The following is a 16,211-nucleotide window of genomic DNA, read 5'->3' on the forward strand; positions in this document are numbered from 1 at the left end:
TCTATATATTGTTTTGTACTTTTTCAGAAATTTTATATGTCCAGAAATTGGTAAACAGACCTTAGCTGTAACACTGAGGCAGTGCTGAGATGATCAGTGTCAGATGTGTCTGAAAACTGGCTGCTGGCATCCACAGCTTTATCAGCAAAACAGACACATAAATCCATCACAGATATTTTGCATTGTTCCTTCAACCACACCCCTCCAACCCTTCAATGCACCAATCCTGTGTCATGTTTGATGAACGCAAAAAAAAAGGGGGAAAATATAAACAAAACTGCTTGTCTGTCTGCCAAAAAGTGTCCTCTGCACACATATAGGAGACATTTAGTTTTACTGGATGTTATTAGTTCAGAAGTGGATTTACTCTGAAAAGGTAAGGGAATAAAGAAATTCACCAGGAATTAACTGCTGCTATTAAGAACTGATAACAAGGTGTACTAGAACTACAAGAATTATTATCATAATTAGAAAAACTGGCATTAATAGTGGTATGTTTTGTACACACAAAGTGAAAAAGAGTTTATTTAAAGAAATGAGAGAAAATTACAAGCTGTAGTTGCAGTTATTTTATTTGATCATAGTTTCAAATTAGCAAGAAAATATTTCTTATTTTAAGCCATTAACATAGATTCACTTTTGTATTTTATCACACAATTTACAGGCCGAAACTGATGCATGTCCAGCAAAATGATCAAACCCAAGATGTTCCTTTTTCTGCTGCCTGTTGCTGCCATTTGGTTTTTTATAAGTCAACAATTCCTTGCAGCTGACTGGCTGCAGTTTCAAAGGTTGTGTGCTTGTGAGAAATGTTTATTGGAAGATCCACTGTTGCTTAACAGTAGTTTTAACAGTTCTGTTGAGCCGTTTTTGTGTGCAAACCACAACCTCACTGAGGATGCTTTCTACTGGTGGAAGGTAGGCTGTCTTCCTCTAAAGTCATCAAAAGTAATTTCTTGTCATATTTACCAAACAAGAAAAACAACTTAAACTGGTCTAAATACAAACTACTATTTTTCTTAGGAAATACAGCTTGAAAAGCGTAACTTCAGTGTCTATGAAGCAACAGTGAAGAAGATATTTGAAACATTTCCACCCAGACCAGATCTTCCAGAACCCAGACCTGATCGCTGCCGGACTTGTGCAGTTGTGGGAAATTCTGTTAACCTGAAAAGATCTCATTATGGACCTCTGATAGATTACCAAGATGTCGTCATAAGGTAACTGCCCAGTAAAAGAAATTCTTTCTTCATGTTAGCCCCTATCACTGACAATAAAAATATAAAGAAAGAAAGAATGAAAAAAGAAAAAACATCAAAAGGTTTTGTAATCTACAGTCTCTGCTAGAGTCTATAGTTTCTTCTTGTTAAAACATTACACCAAGCTTACTTCTGGTGAGACAGGAAAGAAGGTCCTTGTTTACCTCGACATGTTTCAGCTTCCTCCTGTGTCCTTCTCAGTGCTGGATTAAAAAAAATAACAAAGAAAGAGGCAGAAGCTCAGATACAACCATAGTTCACACACAAACAGTCTTTTGTGTGTTTTTTAAGTATTTAAAATGTGTTTTTAAATATTGTGTGTGTTTAAAAAAAATGTTAATGTTTCTTTCCTCTCGCTGTCCTCGTTCTGTCTCCTGCTGTACTTGTTCTCCAGCTTTCCGGGGCTGCCTTTCTTTATCTGTCTCTGTCTTTCCCCTTGAGTGCTATTCTGGTGGATAGAAACAGTTCAGCTGAACTAAAGATTTGATGTCCCTAATATTATATTGCTAGTCTTTTCTTTTTTTTAATTTTAAAAACAACTAGGTTTAATGTTGGTTGGTTGTAAGGGCTTCTGTCTCTGCAGGTGATTTTATTTTTTGGTCTTTTTCTTGTCATTTTCTCTTTTTTTGGCTTCAATTGGGTCTGACTGAAGATCTCATCATTCTCTTCTCGTTCACTCGCCTCCTTCTTTTAACACACACGTGTTTTCAATCAATCAATCAATCAATCAATCAATAAAAAAAAATATAGAAGGCAGAAGACAGTACAAGGACTGACGTTGTGATTGTGCTCTCTGGAGTTAAAAGCCAGCGTAAAAAGATGAGTTTTAAAAAGAGATTTAAATTCATGAAGAGTTCTGGCAGACTTCAAAAGAGGGAGACCGTTTCAGAGGTTAGGGTCTGCAGCTGAAAAAGCTCTGTCTCCCCGAGTCAAGTTGAGTTCTGGGAACCACCAACAGCATTTGGCCTTCAGATCTTAGAGCCCGAGGAGGCCGATGAGTATGCAAGAGCTCAGAAAGATAAGGGGGAAGCAGACCATTTAAATATTTAAAATCCAAAAGTAAATTTTTAAAAAATGATTCTGAAAGAAATCGGTGTGAAGAGAACGCAGTACTGGGGTAATGTGCTCACACTGTCTCGTGCCTGTTAATAGACATTCAGCTGATTTTTGGACAGGCCGGAGACGGCGGAGGGAAGACTGATCAATCCCACTAAAAAGGAAGTTGCAGTAGTCCAGCCTAGAAAAGATAAGTGTGAGTGACCCTTTTAAGAACTTCACAAAGGTTAACGTCACTTTGTTAATAAGCCTCAGAGGATAAAAACTTGACTGGACTATTGCCTCTCTCCCGTCTGTCCCTTGACTTCCTGTCTGGTGATTTCTTCTTCTCTCTGTAGCTGCTGTACTTTTCACTTTGTTCCCCATTTACTGAATCAAGTCCTCCCATATGGGGGATGAAAGATAGAATGTGCTGCTCCTGCCTTTCTCTCTATATATTTTTTTGCAAAACCATTATGAGGCGATCCAAGTTTTCAGAGACAAATTCTAAACTTTTGGGGCCCTTGGCAAAATATCACAGTGGACCCCTCCAACCAGCACTCCTCTCCCTTTATAATGATAATATGTTAATATCATATTAAAGGCTTTTGTTGTCAAAGTGTTGAATACTTACTTCATTAGTTACAATTTGTATTTCACTAAACAGGAGAATAAATAATTTTCCATATTAAATTAAAATAGAAACACTACTTCCAAACTACACTTCTAGTAACTTCCATCCATACAGCTTAGAATTATTAGATTTCTTTCCCATAAATTCTAAAACTCAGTGCTCTCGGCTTGACAGTTAAGTTTTTTGATTTTATGTTCAGCCTTGTTACACCCAGAACACTCACGAGTACACACCTGAGCTGCTCTGAGCTAAATTCAACTTGATCTTCCTGTCTTCTTTTTTCTCTTTTTTTCATTGACAGAAAATTTGTTTTCGTTTTGATGAACCTGCTGTCACCAGTTTGGTTACTTAACAGACACTGTTACTTGCAGCAAGACTGAGAGGTGGAGGTGAAGCTTCTTATTGTTGTTGCAAACTCTTCATATAACCACTATAATGACTCAGCTGATCAGTCCTCTGGGGCCCCTCTGGCTCGGGGAACCAATCATTTGCTTGTATGCCTCTTGCCAAGCAGAGATTCAGATCAGAAGATGCTTGATCCTTTACTTCGGGCCCCAGGTGGGTGTCGGCCCTTGAGCCATGTCCACAATGACCAGTGGATAATCCGGCTCTGATCCTTCTTCAGTGGGGTCACACAAAGTTGCTGTGGATGTAAACATCCTCTTCTGTCTGGCAAACTTAAGTCAGAATAGCCTATTAAACACTTCACAGCAACATGACACGACCCCTCTGTGGACGGCTACAGGAAGGAGCAGAAAACATGTCAGGATAAACAATGAGTTTCTTTATGAACTGTTTTACAAAAATAAGCTTATTGTAATGTATTCTGTGTTCAGGGTGAATGCTGCTCCCATCAAAGGCTATGAAGCAGATGTTGGGACCAGAACGACCCATCATGTCATGTATCCGGAGAGTGCTGTGGATTTAGATAACACTACTCATCTTGTTCTGTTTCCATTCAAAATATCTGATCTTATGTGGCTCATCAAGGCATTCACAACAGGATTTTCTGGAAAGTGAGTAAAATTTCATCATAAAATTTATTTTTAATAAGTAAGTCAAACTTATTAATGTCACTTTAATTAGTAACACAGGCGAAAAAAGTAGTATAGTTACCTACTGCTCTCAACGAAAGCAGACGCTTTTCTTCCCCATACTCTGCCCTGCTACTTGTCCTGTCTTATCTGAGCCTCTCTCTGCATTTCTGTTCTAAATCAGAACCATCTTGAACCATGGATCTGATCAGCTGGTCTCTCAGTGGAACTGACCAAATTTATTCAAACCGAACAATGGGCCAGTGTGTGCCCTTCTAGGCCCAATGTAGGGACGCCTTTTTTTTTTTTTTTGCCTCTTCCTGTTACTCTCCCTCATGTTATCTTTTCTATCTGTGAAAATGACGTGCTGCACAGCGGCTGCTGCCTCAGTCTGCCTGATCCTGTTTTGTTTATACGTTGTGTTGTGTGCTCTTGGATTGGTTTGTGCTGGAAAAAAATTTTCGTTGCACCTGTTGAAATGACAATAAAGTTTCATTTGTTTGTTCATTCGTTCATTGATTCAATCATAATACTAAATGAAGACTTATTTTCACTGTGATCTTAAAATCCTGCAAAAGTAGGGGTTGTCAGTCGTTTAGTATAGTTTAAAATTGTCCCCAATGGGAAATTTACTTTGGACTCATGTGGTGTTACATTAGTTGCCTTGTTGACATCAATACACCATCAGCCACACAGCATAAATCATCAATATATTGCACAATATCCATTTGGGATAACAAAAAAAAAAAAAAAAAAAAAAAAAAAAAAAACCTGAAAAAAAAGAACACAAAAAAAAATAAAATAAAATGCTATTACAGCCCCATAAGAGATATTGTACAATCTATGTGGCCATAAAAGAGATTATTTAAAATTATTTAAGATTTCGACAGAAATAGGGACCAGTAAATTATCAAAATGGTTCAGCCTGTATTTTGGAACTGGTTACCTTCTACCAGTAGGTACGAACTTGCATTCAGTATAAAGAATGTGTGATGGGTTTGATAAAACTCTGTACTTGTCTGAGTAGAGAATGATCTTGGATAGATTAGAGGGAGAGGTTTCCAGTCCTCTCAATATTCTATAAGGCAGACTGTTCCAGATGGAGAAGTTTAGATTTAGCGTGGGCTGAGAGATTGCTGTACCATGCTGACATCCTGTACCTAATAATGCTTTCCAGCACAACCTGATTTAAACAAAAAACATAATTTTCTGATCCACACCAAATTCCATAAGTCCCCATACAAAGAGCAGCCTTTGCTGAATTTGACTTGTTTGATGTTTGATGTCTTCATTGTGGGTCGAGAGTCTAGTGTGGTCCCCCACTGCCTGATGATCCAGCACCATCAATTTTGTTATTATTGTCAAATACACTAAAGGATCTGTGTCTTTGTATGGCAGGATGAGTATTGCGATGTGGTCAGAAAATTCAGGTTACCTGGGTTCTTAATGGTGCAATCATTTGTGTAAAGAGTAAAAAAGGACTGGTGAGATGACAGAGCCCTGAGGCACACCTGTACTGATGGATCTAAACCTGAAGAGTTTTGCTTGTTAGAAAAGAATGAAATCTTTCAAAACTTTTTATGATAATGATTTTTTCCTGGCAATTTGGACAGTATGGATATAAATAGATCTAGAAAACAGGGCACCAAGCTGGGTTTAGTATCCGTAAAAGATGGGCTGAGATTTCATCAGGGCCTGAAGATTTATTTTTACAGATATGATAAAAAAATAAACTGGATCTTGATGGGGCTACCGGCCTAGGATTTTGTTCAGTGGTTGTCATATTCTGCACCACTTCATCCAGACACTGGATAACTCCATAACTGACCATTCTCTGTAAATTCTAGACATGGTTGTATGTGAAAATCCTTGTAGATCAGAAGTTGATCAGGAATTGTTTAAACCAGAATTGATCATTTCAAATTTTAATTGTTTTTGTCACTTTTTTAAATTGGTTTTCATTTACCACTGATTCATTTATTTTTTGCTCCAAACCTGCTTTTATCATTTGGGTTGCTGAGTGAGTTTTACTTTCATTTTTGGTGTTTTTGCCAACAGGTCATATGCACCTATAAAATCCAAAGTACAAGCTAACAAGGATTTGGTGAGTATTGTATTAAATACGTTCACTTCACCTTAAACACCCTGTCTGTTTTTAAACTAAACTGTCAATGTGAATGAAAGAATACCTGGTGCTGACAAAGCTGACCCTGAACCATCCTTTAAGGCCCATTTACGCTTCCTCACATACATAATAGATACGTTCATTTCAAGCGTTGTCATACATCGCTGCCCTTCATACTGTACTTCTGTCTTTTACATTGCCATGGTTATAGAGTATTATTGCTCTGTTTTCTGCCACGGATCTGCAAGGCACCTCAGAGTGCATTAATTACTTTCTTAAACACAGCAGGAGACAGACGAAAGTGTCCATTTATCTGCACATCTGTCTTCTGCGTGAAGCATAAATGGACCTTTAGCTATGTAGACGATGACCCAGCCTACTGGAAGACCTTTACCCAACAAGCCAAGTCAATGCATATAGAAAACCCTAAAGTATTGTTTGTTTGTTTTTTTATTATTATTATTACTATAAGTTCTTTTTTTCTCCAAATAATTTCAGTAACAGTTGCTTAATTTTTATTCTGTGCACCAAAAGATTTTTTTTTTTTCTGTTTTTCTTTATTTTGTGTGAGTTTTTGCAAAATAGTCTGAAAAAGTAACGTTTCAAAGTACCCTACAATAAAAAAGTCACCACCTGGATTTAACTAAGCAAATAAGGTACAAGCCTGGTGTTGGATAATAAGTGCATGTGCAGTTATCTTTCAGCTGGCAGCAAATTATTTAACCCCAACTGATGAAATAAGTAGCTTCTTATTTCTTAAAGAACCACAATGAAACACAGATTCCGTGGTCGTGGAAAAGAGGACAGTTTGTTAAAGAAGGGTCAAATTATTGGCATGCATCAAGCACAGAAAACCAAATTTAGGTAGTTTTTGCAATCTTCTTACATGTTAAGAACAATCAAATGCATTATTAGAAACTAAAAATATAGAGGGAGCCATTGTCTTCCAGGTTGTAAAAAAATCCTGAATGATTAATTGGCTTAAATGTTTGAAATCAAATCAGAGAAGAACATCATTAGAACTCAGGGCTATGTTAAATATTGAAAGTAAGAACATTTCCACGTGGACAATGCGAAGGTAACTCAAGGAACTGGGATTGAACAGCTGTGTAGCCATAAGAAAACCACTAATCAGTGAGGCTAACAGAAGAAAGAGGCTTCAGGTTGCTATGCAGCATAAAAATTGGACTCTGGAGCAATGGAAGAAGGTCATGTAGTCTGAGTCCAGATTTACCCTGTTCCAGAGTGATGGGAGCATCAGGGTAGGAAGAGAGGAGGATGCAGTGATGTCTCGTGCCTACTGTACAAACCTGTGGGGGCAGTCTATGATCTGGGGTTGCTGCAGTTGGTCAGCTATAGGTTCAGCAATATTATGTGCCCAAATATGTTTTTTTTTTTTTTTTTTTTTTTTTTCTTGGCCAGGCAATGCATTTAAAAAGTACTTCTGCTTCCTACCAGGTGATGGTGCTCAGTCCGGCTTTCATGAAGTACATTCATGATGTGTGGCTGGAAAAGGAGGGCAGCTATCCATCTACTGGCTTTATGGCTTTAATTCTAGCACTCCATATTTGTGATGAGGTAAATTTGCTTTATTGGAGTTTGTATTGTAAAATTGATAAAACTGTGTGATGTTCTAGTGTTCATGACTTTTACAATACTGAAGTTCAATAATAGTAATAGTTACAACTCAGTTTAAAATGTGTTGCTGTTCATCTGAGGTATTTTAAGACTGTTGTTGAACCAAATGATTTCTTCAAAATTTTTATCCTGGACATGAACAATTTTTGGTACAGTTTGAGATGTAAATAATACTCCATCAAAAACAGAGATATTAGGAAGACTAAAAGAATAGTACTGGACATTAAAGAAGGGGATTAGAGACTAGTGGTTCAGGCAAAATCAGAAATATTTGTACCAAAGGAATGGTGAAAGAATAAATAAAAACTTCCACAACTTTGGAAAGCAATGGTAGGCTGCATGGTGATTATACACTGTTGCCTTAGAGCAAGAATGTCCTCATTCTGTGTGGAGTTTGCATGTTCTCCCCATGTCTGCATGAGTTCTCGTCAGGTACTCCAGCTTCCTCCCACGGTCCAAAGATATGCACATTAGGTTTATTGATCACTCTAAATTCTTTTTAGGAATACGTGAGTGGTTGTTTTGCTCTCTGAGTTGGCCTTGCAGTGGACTGCTGACCTATTCAAGGTGTACCCTTCCTCCTACACAGTAGTTGGTGGGAAAGGTTCCAGCCCCCTTGCAACCATGCATTGAAATAAGCTGGTATAAAAAATAGTTAGATGAATGGAAAGTGAAGGTGATCCTAACAAAAGTCTTACGTTCCCCTTGGCTAGGGGCCAGGTAAAGGTAACAAATGACAAATATCCGGAGTCCAGAGTGTTATAAAAGGAATACCAATTTTATTCCTGCACCAAATAAATAAAACAAAACACAGAAATATCCACAAAACACCTAGGGAACTTTAAAGATAACAGAAAAAGTTCCTATAAAAAAAATAAATAAAAAAAAACAATATTTACAAACAAAACTATTAAACAAAAGGTGTCCTTTTCCAGGTATAATATTTTCTACAATAAATCTTCAAATATCGAAAACCAAAAGTCCACCAGATAAATTCTGGGATTACTACAAAGGAGAAATAAACCAAAAAAAAAGAAAAACAAGACAACAAAAAAAAAAACAAGTTAGATAACTCAAAAAGCGTCTCCTAATGAGAGCATCAATTATTAAAACAGTTTAACACAAATGTCACTAACTCAAACCAAAATCCGCCACAAGAGCGGTTCGCACAAATAACTGCGAGTCTGTTCACCACAATGAAAAATCAATCTGAAAAGCTCAGCACAACCAAATCCAACTCTCTAAAGCAGGGGTGCCCAAGTTCGGTCCTTGAGATCTACCATCCTGCAACTTTTAGATGCAACCCTTCTCCAACACACTTGAATCAGATGTCATCTGCATGTCATTCAGCTCTGCAGAGGCCTGGCAACGAGCCAGTCATTTGATTCAGGTGTGTTGGAGAAGGGTTGCATCTAAAAGTTGCAGGATGGTAGATCTCGAGGACCGGACTTGGGCACCCCTGCTCTAAAGGGTTTTACCATCCAAGTCTTTTCACTACACAAGAACAAAGCCACCCTGGCTCACTAGTGTCACCCAACCACACAGCCGCGCTGACAGGTTGTTTCTACGCGGCTTTTATAGCAGAGAAGTCCTTCCAGGTTGCCATCCTGGATTTGTCTGGGTTCGTAGTCGTCCAATCCGGACATCTGAAGGAGGGAACGTGGCTTGGAGCAGTAGCCAATCCTTGCATTGCTCTGGCACAACAGTTTTGCATAGTCCTGACAGATGCACAGGCCTGTGGCCGTAACAAAAAGACCAGCAGAAACAAATGTAAATATGTGAGTCAACTTCCATCCTGAGCTATAGACCAAATTATTATTTTTTTAACCCCTTAGTACCTGACGTCCTGTGTGCAGGGCATGACAAATATGTATTATACTCAGTCTACCTTCCAAGTACCTACACATGTTATACACCACTGAAAAACTAAGCTTCTTGAAATGTGAATGATGTATACCATTCGAGGCTACAATCATAACTGTAGCTTCAGTAAACACTTATTTCAGACCAGTCACAAATGCAATTTATCTTTGAAGACATACTGTATTCCAGTAGCAGATGCAACAACATCGGTCCTGTTACATCAGCAAGGGTCCAATGAACACAGTCCAGTACAATAGCTGCTGCACAATAAGTCTTGTATCCATAAAAACCCATTTAAGGTAAAACATTTAAGGATTTTAAGGAGTTGATTATTCCATACATAAAATGTATATGTTCTTTTGCTTTCTTAGGTCCATGTGTTTGGTTTTGGAGCAGACAGTAAAGGAAGATGGAGCCATTACTGGGAAAAACTTAAAGACAAAGAGTTTAAAACTGGAGTACATCCTGGACATCATGAGTATAATGTCATCCAGCAGTTAGCTGAGAACAAAATAATCACATTTTATAAAGGACAGTGATGGTTGTATAATATAAAACTGATGTGTGTGTATAAGAAAAGTTTAAAAATGATTCGGTTTAAAAAACTGTCCTAAACTATTAGTGCACATTGCCTTCAGATCGTTGTAGCATTTCACATTTCCACATTTCCTAGACCCTTCATTATTTCCTCAATAGAAAATAACTTGAGTGAGACCTAGAGAATGCTTCTCAGTGTAAGCTTTAACTAATACAATGCAAAGATTATTGGTCATTTCATTTTAATAAAATACTGTGACATGATCTGTGGGTTTTGGTTTGGGTTTTTTAGTCTTGTCATTTTGAATTCTGTCTGTTTTATTTTCTAGTTCTTCCACCTGTGTATTTGTTAATTTGCACACCTAGTTTGATTTGCTTAATTGCTTCACCTGCTCCCTGTCAGTTTACCTCTGTGTATATTGTTGTAGAAGAAATTACCAAGAGTCTGGGATGAGTAAAAGTATATGAGGTTTATTACAGGAGAAGTATAAAATACAGGCAATACTTGCAAGTTCCAGAGCTGTCTTGCTGACCCCAGAAGCCGACAAGAGAACTCTGCCTTGCTACATTTTGGGAATCAGTTTTATTCAACCTGATCCTATCTGAAGGCCAGTCTCTAAACTGATAAAAAGGAGAGGAGAGACTGTGAAGCGCCACTCTCCCATTGTCTCGCCCAAACAGGTACCCCGGGTCCCGGGATGGCTGCGCTGGTGGGCTGCTGACTCTGTGGGTGTTGGGTCAAGGGGGGGTGCTTGGGGCTCGCTGTCCTCTGGTCCGCCTGGGGTGTCCCCCACGGGGCATGGTGGGTGGGTTGGGTGTGGCATGACTGTGTGGTGGTGAGTGATTGTGGGTGCGGCGCGGGGGAGGGTGTGAGTGTGGGGTTAGATAGGGTGCAGATAGGAGTAGGTGGGGAATGGGGGGAGGGGGCCAATAGCACCCTGGTTCCCGGGGTGTGGGGCTGGAACATCGGGGTGTGTGCTGGCCTACGCCGGGTGGCTGTCTGGGGGGTCCTGGTTCTAGGCATGTTGCGGGCCCTCTGCCTTTGGGGGGTGGGGCGGCCGCCTCTGGGCTCCTGGGGCCCTGGGCCCTTCGCTTGGGCTGCCCTGGGTGGCCGGTCCCTGGCGGGGCCGGCGGCTGCTGATCTTGGCCCACTGGGACCTGTGCCCCGGGACCGTGGGGGGCTCTTGCTGGGGCTCTCCTCTGCTGCCCTTCGGGTGGGGCTGGAGTCGTCTTCGTGGTGGGGTGGCTTAGGTTGGTGCTCCGGGTCTGCTGCTGAGGGCCCAGGCCTCTGGCCCTGGTCTGCCTCTGGCCTCCGTGGAGGCGTCGTCGCATTTGCATGATCTCACTCACCACTCTTCATCACTGATCACTCCTTGTTTCTCATGTGAGTTAGTATCTGGTCGCTGTTATGTCTTTTTGATTTGGATATTATTTAAAAACTCTTAATGACTAGCAGCCCTGTTTTTTCTGTGTGTGTGTTTCTGTTTTTGTAAAAGTTGTAGGAAATTTTCTGGTGTGTTCATTTATAGGTGTAACAGTTTGTTGTCTGGTGATGGTGTAGATTGAAGGGTCGTTGCCTTCTGTCTTTGATCTTTTTGTCTCCTCTCTTCTTTTGCTCTTTTTGCTATTTTCCATCTTTTTCTGTCCCCTCCGGTCAGGTCCAGCAAGATTACATAGATTCCGTGATTCAAAGTAAATAAATAAATAAATTAATCACATTATCAAGGGGAGCCTTACCCACAGGCCTCCCCTTGGCAGAGCAAATTTGTTCAGCACGATACAGTAACCAGATTATCATTCTGCTTGCTATGATGCTGGACAGGACAAGTTAAAAAAAATAAAAAATAAACAAACCGAGACCTCATGAATCATTGAGCCAACTTTGACCCAAATGCATGAAAATGGCTTGTTGTTCTGAATTGTTTGACCAAATCAAAGAGCGCCATCTGCTGGCTGTGGGTGTCTGATGCATCAGAAGGACAGTGTTGACACCTCACATCTGACATCCCTATCTCAACTTGGAATACATGTTCACTAAACAATACGTAATCTACCATCCGAGTGAATATTTATTTTCTGTTGTTCATATAAATAACAAGGAGGGGTATTAGGTAACATTTGTTTAGGTAACAGAATTGTGGTGTAACTTAAGTAGCTATACCAATCTGTAATGATAGTCTACTCACAGTGGGAAGGCATGAGGGAAGGGGTGTTTGTGCAATGGGGATAGTGACTGTGTTAGTGATTTTATACAGTTGTAGTAAAATTGTTTACTGTTTTATGTGTCTTATTATTTATAATAGATATTGCAAATGCGTATTATCGTCTAACTCATGAGTTGTATTTTTTTATTTTTGTTGCATAGCTGATCGTTGTTGAATGTGGCACAACGGTTGACAATGTGGCACACTGCACATTTATATACATAGATTATTTACTCAGAGTTTTTTTATGTTAACTTTATCTTCTATCTAGTTTTTTTTTAATTGTTTATTTTTTATTTTATAATGTTTTTTGGCATTCAGTTTATGTTTATGTTTATGTTTATTGAGATCCCCATTAGCGTCAACAGCATGCTGCATCAGCTATTCTTCCTGGGGTCAGTTTACAGTAGAAAAAGTATACAATTCACATTTTTCACAAATTACAAATTAAATATTAAAATAACATTTTGATCATCTTACTTTTTCGACTAATACAATATTAATTCCCATACATTGTCATAATTTATACATTAATTTACAATGTAGTCATACTTATATACTATCATACTAAAATACACTCGCACATTATTCAATTTAAATCTAATTATTTTTATAGTATATTTTCAGTTGCTTTTTAAAACAATAAGCATTGCATTGTTGTGTAATACTTTGGCATGGCTCTAAACACCACAGTACGTTGGCTTAAACTTGTTTTACATTTTGGTAGAGTGAAACTAAGCCCTACTGCGTGCCTTGTCGAGTAATTATGTGTGTTTTTGCTAAACGGAAGTTTCTGGTAAAACATAGATGGTGTTTTTGTCATAATATTATTTAAAAAATTAATCAGTGAATATAACCGTCTATCCTTTACCCATAACCAGGAGAGTCAATTGTGCGTTTTAGCAACATTTGTCATAAAACCACATTTCAGAGCAACACGTGCTGCTTTGTTTTGTACCAACTGTAATTTTCTGATATTGTTTAAGGATGTATTTGCCCAAACCACAGAACGATAATCCAGATGAGACAAAACTAGAGTTTGAATGACATATGGGATTGTTTGCTTAGTTAGATATTCTGAGCATCTTTTGATGAACAGACAAACTGCTACCCATTTTAGAGACCACTCTTTGAATGTGGTTATCCCAGGATAGTTTATTGTCTATTAGAATTCCCAGCAGCTTCACCTCCTCCACTTGCTTCACAGATAAATCTTTTATGTGGAGATCAAGTTGAGGTTTATCTCTTAAAGAATGATTTGTACCAATAACTATGCTTGTAGTTTTAGAAACATTCAAAATTAATTAGTTACTGTCGACCCAGTTGACTATATATTCAGGTTTTTGTTTAAGGCTTGTTTTTATGTCATTGATTGACTTTGCTGCAAAGTATACAGTTGTGTCATCAGCAAACAGTGAAATGCTTGCTTTTCTTAACACTGACGGTAAATATTTTGTAAATACAGAAGAGAGCCAAGACAACTGCCTTGTGGCACTCCATGTTTTACAGTCTTGCAATCTCAGTAGTGGCCATTGCAATAGACCAGTTGTTGTCTATCACACAAATAACTACTAATTAACTGTAATGCTGATTCCTCAAAGCCATGGGACTCCAGTTTTTCCAACAAAATCTTATGATCAATTATATCAAAGGCAGCCAATGTAATGTAATGATCGTTTCAGGAAGACCCGGAAATTCAGCCAACACGGTGATGAGTTTAACAGTTTATTAGATGCAGAAAAGCAGCTAACGGACGGCAGGTGTAGCAACCAGGTCCAGGAAGAGGGGCTAGGCAGATAACGGAGGTTGGTCCAGAAAAAGGTCTAATCCAGGTAGGCAGAGTTCAGGATAGTCCGGCAGGGAGCAGGCAATCGGGAGTCCATGAGAGGCAGCAAGGTCAAATCCAGGTAGGCAGAGTTCAAGATAGTCCGGCAGGGATCAGGCAATCAGGGAGTCCGTGAGTGGCAGCGAGGTCAGCAACAGGGATCTAGAACAAGACAAGATTTACTACAGAATAACAGGCAAGGCAAATGACCATCTGGCAGGGAAGCAGACTTTGAGGAGGGATTATATAGGGTGATGAACAGGTGAGGAGAGTGAGAGCTGATGAGATCCAGGTGGAGCAGATGAGCCTGATTGCGTGAGCTGCAGGCGATGCAGGCCAGCCCTCATGACAGAACCCCCCCCTCAAGGGCCGGCACCCAGCGGACCAGCAGGCATGCCCCGGCAAGAGCGATGCAAAGCCCGGATCAAGGAGCTATCCACCACAAACCGGGAAGGGATCCACGATCGCTCCTCTGGGCCGTAACCCTCCCAATCCACCAGATACTGCACCCTGCGGCCCCACCGCCAGGAACGGAGGATGCGCCGCATGGTGTAGACCGGACCCCCAGCAACGAACCGGGTGGGAGGAGGGGGCCTGGAGGAGGGAGCCAAAGGTGACAGAGACACAGGCTTGACCCTGGAAACATGAAACGTAGGGTGAACACGGAGCGTATGGGGCAGACCAAGGCGCACAGCCACCAGGTTGATGATCCGCACTATAGGGAAGGGACAGATGAAACGGGGAGCCAGTTTACGGTTCTCTAACCACAGAGGAAGGTCCTTGGTGGAGAGCCAAACCTTCTGACCAACCCGATAACCAGGGGCAGGGACCCGACACCTGTTGGCCATCCTAGAGTACACAGCGGAGGAGTCCATCAGTGCCCGACGAGCCCGCCGCCAGACCCGGTAGCAGCGCTGGGCTGCAGCATGGGCCGAAAGGACTCGAGCCTCCCATTCCTGAACCTGGAACACAGGGGGCTGGTAACCGTAGACCACGTGGAATGGAGATAATCCAGTGGCGCTGGAAGGCAAAGAGTTCAAGGCATATTCCACCCATGACAGGTTCTGGGACCACAAAGCCGGATCCTGCTCGCACAACATGCATAGTTTAGTCTCTACCTCCTGATTGGCCCTCTCCGTTTGGCCATCCGTCTGGGGATGAAAACCAGAAGACAGGTCCACCTTGATTCCCAGGAGGGCGCAGAACTCGCTCCAAAAGCGGGAGATGAACTGAGGACCCCGATCGGAGACAATACTGGCCGGAAGTCCATGGAGGCGGAATACTTCCTTCGAGAGGATGAGCCCGAGTTCCTTTGACGTGGGAAGTTTTGGGAGCGGAACCAGATGAGTCATCTTGGAAAAGCGGTCTACAATACTGAGCAGAACAGTGAAATTGTTAGAACGAGGAAGACCAGTAACAAAATCCATGGAAATATGTGACCAGGGCCGATTAGGTATGGGCAATGGACACAGCAGCCCCATAGGCAAATGACGAGAAGATTATGCCTGGCAGCAGTGCCGACAGGCCATCACATAGTCCTTGACATCTCTAGCCAGCATGCCCCACCAGAACCGATCACGAACCACAGACAACGTCTTGCTGACCCCTGGATGACAATACAGGCGAGAGTTATGGCAGAAGGACAGGACATCAGAGACCAGCTGTCCGGCAACAAAAAGGTGGTCTCTGGGACATTGAGCCAGTACCGGGTGTTGCTGATGTGAAGCCATCACCAACCGCTTGATTTCGGTCCTGGTCAAGGACAAACGAACAGAGGGTGGCAGGATGTACTCGAGTTGATCCTCAATGTGGTCGTCCTCCGGGGAATCATGGATCCGAGACAGGGCATCGGGCTTCACATTTTTGCTCCCCGGCCTGTAAGACAGGGAGAAATCAAACCGGCCAAAAAACAGAGCCCACCTGGCTTGTCTGGGGTTTAGTTATTTAGCTGTACGCAAATACTCCAAATTTTTATGGTCGGTCCAGACAATGAATGGTTTGGCGGCCCCTTCCAACCAATGCCACCATTCCTCCAGAGCCAATTTAACAGCCAACGG

General features: G+C 40.9%; 2 protein-coding genes across 2 annotated transcripts; one reads left to right on the forward strand and one right to left on the reverse strand.

Moving 5' to 3' along the window:
• The first annotated feature begins 303 nt into the window (after nt 1–303).
• On the forward strand, nt 304–10,406 carry LOC121657057 (CMP-N-acetylneuraminate-beta-galactosamide-alpha-2,3-sialyltransferase 1-like). The gene is made up of 7 exons (XM_042012420.1): nt 304–376; nt 665–918; nt 1,024–1,220; nt 3,765–3,944; nt 6,021–6,066; nt 7,546–7,665; nt 9,960–10,406. The coding sequence occupies exons 2-7, from the start codon at nt 679–681 to the stop codon at nt 10,125–10,127; spliced, it is 951 nt and encodes a 316-aa protein (XP_041868354.1). The 5' UTR covers nt 304–376; nt 665–678; the 3' UTR covers nt 10,128–10,406.
• A 4,110-nt stretch (nt 10,407–14,516) lies between these two features.
• Nucleotides 14,517–15,533, reverse strand: LOC121628035. Its single transcript, XM_041966931.1, has 2 exons — nt 15,273–15,533; nt 14,517–15,116 (listed from the first exon to the last, which is right to left on the reverse strand). The coding sequence occupies exons 1-2, from the start codon at nt 15,504–15,506 to the stop codon at nt 14,517–14,519; spliced, it is 834 nt and encodes a 277-aa protein (XP_041822865.1). The 5' UTR covers nt 15,507–15,533.
• Between the last annotated feature and the right edge of the window lie 678 nt (nt 15,534–16,211).

Source organism: Melanotaenia boesemani, chromosome 17 (assembly GCF_017639745.1).
Source record: "Melanotaenia boesemani isolate fMelBoe1 chromosome 17, fMelBoe1.pri, whole genome shotgun sequence".
NCBI lineage: Eukaryota > Metazoa > Chordata > Actinopteri > Atheriniformes > Melanotaeniidae > Melanotaenia > Melanotaenia boesemani.